This window comes from Benincasa hispida, chromosome 9 (genome assembly GCF_027475165.1).
Source record: "Benincasa hispida cultivar pf3 chromosome 9, pf3_genome.v1.1, whole genome shotgun sequence".
In the NCBI taxonomy this organism is placed as follows: domain Eukaryota; kingdom Viridiplantae; phylum Streptophyta; class Magnoliopsida; order Cucurbitales; family Cucurbitaceae; genus Benincasa; species Benincasa hispida.
This window is the reverse complement of record NC_143486.1, coordinates 82,286,738-82,291,287: the sequence shown is the minus strand read 5'-3', so window position 1 is coordinate 82,291,287 and position 4,550 is coordinate 82,286,738. Positions and strand designations below refer to the sequence as shown.

Genomic DNA, 4,550 nt, shown 5'->3' with positions numbered 1-4,550 from the left:
TTTATACGACCCAATGTTTCCCCGTGGGATGCACCAGTATTGTTTGTGAAGAAAAATGATGGGTCATTACGTTAATGCATAGATTACAGGGAGTTGAATAAGGTGACCATTAAGAATAAGTACCTCCTTCCTAGAATCGATGACCTGTTTGACCAGTTACATGGTGCTACCGTATTCTCCAAGATTGACTATGGTCAGGTTGCCATCAGCTGAGGATCAGGGACAGTGATATTTCGAAGACTGCTTTCCGATTCAGATATGGGCATTACGAGTTCATTGTAATGTCTTTTGGTTTGACCAATGCTCCAGCGGTATTCATGGATTTGATGAACCGGATGTTCAAGGACTTCCTAGACACCTTTGTAATCGTTTTTATTGATGACATTTTGGTATACTCAAAGACAGAGGCGGAGCATGAGGAACATCTTAGGAAGGTCCTAGGAACACTACGGGAAAACAAGCTGTATGCAAAGTTTTCCAAGTGCGAGTTTTAGTTACGGAAGGTGTTCTTCCTTAGGCACATGGTGTTGAAAGACGGGGTTTCAGTGGATCCAGCTAAGATTGAGGTCGTTACCAATTGGCCTCGCCCTACGACGGTCAGTTAGGTGCATAGTTTCCTGGGTTTGGTTGGATACTATCGTAGGTTTGTAGAGAATTTCTTCAGTATGGCCATGCCGTTGACCCAGCTGACTAGGAAGGGAGCTTCATTTTTTTTGGAGCAAAGCGTGTAAGGACAGTTTTCAGGACCTCAAGCAGAGGTTGGTTTCAGCCTCGGTTCTCACTGTACCAGACAACTTCAGAAACTTCGTGATTTATAGTGATGCTTCCAAGAAAGGTTTGGGTTGTATGCTTATGCAACATGGTAGGGTGGTCGCCTATGCCTCCCGCAGGTTGAAGAACCATGAGCGCAACTATCCTACCCACAACTTGGAGTTGGCAGCAATAGTGTTTGCCTTGAAGATCTGGAGACACTACTTGTATGGGGAAAAGATCCAAGTGTTCACCGACCCCAAGAGTTTGAAACCAGAAGGAATTAAACATGAGGCAGTGCAGATGGCTCGAGTTGGTAAAGGATTATGACTACTAGATCCTCTACCACCCAGGTAAGGCGAATGTGGTAGCCGATGCCCTCAATCGAAAGGTAACTCATTCGGCCGCCTTGATCACTAAGTAGGTTCAGCTGTATAGAGACCTGGAACGAGCAGAGATTGTAGTGGGGGAAGTCATTTCGCAGCTAGCCCAGTTGATAGTGCAACCAACCTTGAGGCAGCGAATTATTGATGCTCAGCAGGGTGATCATGACTTGGTTCAAAAGTGTTGTCAGGTAGGGTCAGGTCAGGCAAGTGAATTTTCTATGTTAGTGGACAAGGGTCTTTTGTATCAGGGATGGTTGTGCATCCCAGCAGATGATGGCTTAAAAGGGGATTTGCTGGCGGAAGCTCATAACTTTCCATTCTCGATGCACCCAAGTAGTACCAAAATGTACCAAGATGTGAAACGATATTACTGGTGGCCCAATATGAAAAGGGAGATAACTGATTATGTCAGTAGATGTTTAGTTTGTCAGTAGGTGAAGGCCCCAAGGCAGAAGGTAGCAGACTTGCTACAACCTTTGGATGTGCCAGAGTGGAAATGTGAGAGTGTGGCTATGGATTTTATTATGGGATTACCCAGGACAACGAAGGGTTTCTCGGTGATTTGGGTGGTGATAGATAGACTTACCAAAGTGGCACATTTTATTCCAGGAAAGCCCGCGTACGTGGTGAGTAAGTGGGCTCAGTTGTACATGAAGGAGATAGTAAGGTTGCATGGTGTGCCAGCGTCAATTGTGTCCGACAGGGACCCTCGTTTCACCTCCAGTTTTTGGAAGAGCCTCCAGGCAGCTTTAGGGTCGCGGTTGAACTTTAGTACAACGTTTCACCCCCAAATTGATGGGCAAACAGAACGTTTAAATCAGACATTGGAGGACATGTTGCGCGCTTGTGCGTTGGAATGCTTACAATAATAGCTATCAGGCTACCATTGGTATGTCGCCGTTTGGAGCTCTTTATGGCAGAGGTTGTAGGTCTCCCGTTTGTTGGAGTGAGGTTGGGAAGAGGAAACTGGTGGGGACTGAGTTAGTGGAGTTGACGAATGAAGCCATGCAGAAAATCAGGGCTAGAATGCTAACAACACAAAGTAGACAGAAAAGTTACGCGAATGTCAGGCGAAAAGATTTGGAGTTCGAAGCAGGTGACAAGGTGTTCCTGAAAGTGGCGCTTATGAAGAGTGTCCTGAAGTTCGAGAAGAAGGGTAAGCTAAGTTCGTGTTTCGTAAGGCCATTCGAGATTTTGGAGCGGGTCGGTTATGTGGCTTACCGTTTGGCCTTGCCACCGTCCCTCTCCGCGGTCCATAATATATTTCATGTCTCCATGTTGAGGAAGTATTTAACGGACCCATCGTATATGGTGGACTTTGAGCCCTTGCAACTGAATGAGAACTTGAGTTACGAGGAAAGCCCGTGCAAGTTGTGGCCAGGGAGGTGAAAGTTTTGCGCAGCAAGGAAGTGCCACTGGTGAAGGTCCTGTGGCAGAATAATCAGTTTGAGGAAGCTACTTGGGAGCGAGAGGACGAGATGAGGGCACTGCATCCAGTGCTCTTCCAAGATTAGAACTTTCGATGATGAAAGTTTATTAAAAGGGGAAGAGTGTAATCTCCTAAAGTTATTCAGTAAAAACAAAAAAAAAATGAAAAAGGAGGAAATATTGGTTATTTTTAGAAGAGATGTAGGGTTTTAAGTGGCTTTGGGATGCGTGCAAAAAGAACAAAAAAAAAAATTAAAAAGGGTTTTTCTTTTTTCCCTTTCCTTTCTTTTTCTTCTTCTTCTTCCTCCAGCCGCCGCCGCCCCCCCACCCCCCCTCCGCTACAGTCACTTTCGCCGGGTCGTCTTCTCTTCCGATCCGCCGCCGTTCGACTCGACGCAAGCCGCGCCGCAAGCTCAGTCGCGCCGTCAGCTCCGATCCGCGCCGTCTGCTTTTGTTTCACGCGAGGCCCAGCCGCGCGAGCCTCTTCCGTGTCGCTTTTCGTCCGCCGCACGTCAATAGTCGAAGCCCAATGCGCGTCAGAGCATCCCTCGTTCGTTTTGTGCACCGGAATGTCGGTTGTTGTTGATTCGCAGCAGTCCGGCCGAACGGTCTGTTGAGGGTAAGTTGTTTTCTTGACAGCCCATTGTCATTTGGGGATTCTTGGGCCTAATTTGTTATTGGTTTCAGGAATGTGTGTTGGTGAAGGGACTTCTCAAGCGGAGTAAGGTCTTGTTTTGGGACAGTGCGTTATCTTGAGGTAAGGGGTTTACTACTGAATTGCCGTTGTTAGGCCTGCTGTGAAATATTTTATTTCATATATGAAATCTGCTATGGGTGTTGTGCTGAATTCGATAAGTTGAATTTGAATTATTCTTGTTGTGATGGATCTGGATGTAAGGATTGAAGGACTCTGATAAGGTTGAAGCATGGATATAATGTATTAAGGCCTGAAGTGAGTACTGATGTATGAGTTATATAATAAGCTAAGGCTTGATGTATGAGTTATATAATAAGCTAAGGCTTGATGTATGAGTTATATAATATGCTAAGGCTTGATGTATGAATTATAAGTAGGCTGAAACAATTGATGGAAATATGGGGAATGGAGTTAAAATTTAATGTTGAGTCATGACCTTGATTATATGTTTATGTTTAAATATTTACTGATGTTTGTAAGCTTATGCCCATATGAGATTTTGTGACTGTTAGTATACCATTGGGCCATGCGCATCGCATGTGTGAGCCTTTGGGCCACACCCTATGTTTAAGTACATTTCTTTTTGGGATCACCACTTGTAATTATGTTGTGACCTTTGAGTCACTATGCCTTGGGTTCGCCCCTTATGCCTATGCCTATGTTTATGATGTCGTCGTATATTTTTGGTCCAATGGATAAACTAAATCACTGAGTGAGCCCAGTAGTGGACCACTTATTGAGTATATTTTTATACTCACCCTTTTTTCTCCCTAAGAGTAATTATGCTATGACCTTTGAGTATATTTTTATTGAGTAGTGGACCATTAGGACGTTTCACTGCTTCCACATATAGTATTATGTTTGAAATTCTAGTTTAGGAGTTAGGCGTCTTTCATTATTATGCAAAATATATTAATTTTATTATTTGACTATTTAATTTTTAACATTTGTTTTAGTAGAAATTAGGGGTACCCCGACCGGTAAATTATTTTATTTTATTTTTGCTTTAGTTTATTTACCATTATTTACTTATGTTTTCCTATCCTTGCTCGTTTGAGCATTATTAAATAAAATTTTTGGCTCTTTAATTTGATGATTTAAAAGACATTGTACGATTGAGTGAAGTAGCGTCCTAGAATATTGTAGGAAACTGGGGTCGTTACACTTTTGATCCTACCTTTTTGTCCTTTCCATAGGAGTATATTTAGCAAACCTAGTGACTACCTTCTCAATGCTACTAACAAGTAAGGAAGAGCAAGGATTAAGATTATAATTGTGCTATCAGTTCA

At 43.3% G+C, this 4,550-nt stretch overlaps 1 protein-coding gene and 1 long non-coding RNA gene across 2 annotated transcripts; both read left to right on the top strand.

The window, feature by feature from the left end:
• The first annotated feature begins 2,027 nt into the window (after nt 1–2,027).
• LOC150034115 (uncharacterized) lies at nt 2,028–2,525 on the top strand. Its single transcript, XM_090317235.1, has one exon. The coding sequence runs from the start codon at nt 2,028–2,030 to the stop codon at nt 2,523–2,525; it is 498 nt and encodes a 165-aa protein (XP_090173361.1).
• A 179-nt stretch (nt 2,526–2,704) lies between these two features.
• LOC150034114 (uncharacterized) lies at nt 2,705–3,705 on the top strand. The gene is made up of 2 exons (XR_016531805.1): nt 2,705–3,183; nt 3,252–3,705. It is a non-coding gene; the product is annotated as an uncharacterized LOC150034114 (long non-coding RNA).
• Nucleotides 3,706–4,550: the final 845 nt, after the last annotated feature.

Bases quoted from the DNA above. Each gene is read 5' to 3' on its own strand.
- LOC150034115 (XM_090317235.1), top strand. From the start codon at position 2,028: ATGTCGCCGTTTGGAGCTCTTTATGGCAGAGGTTGTAGGTCTCCCGTT.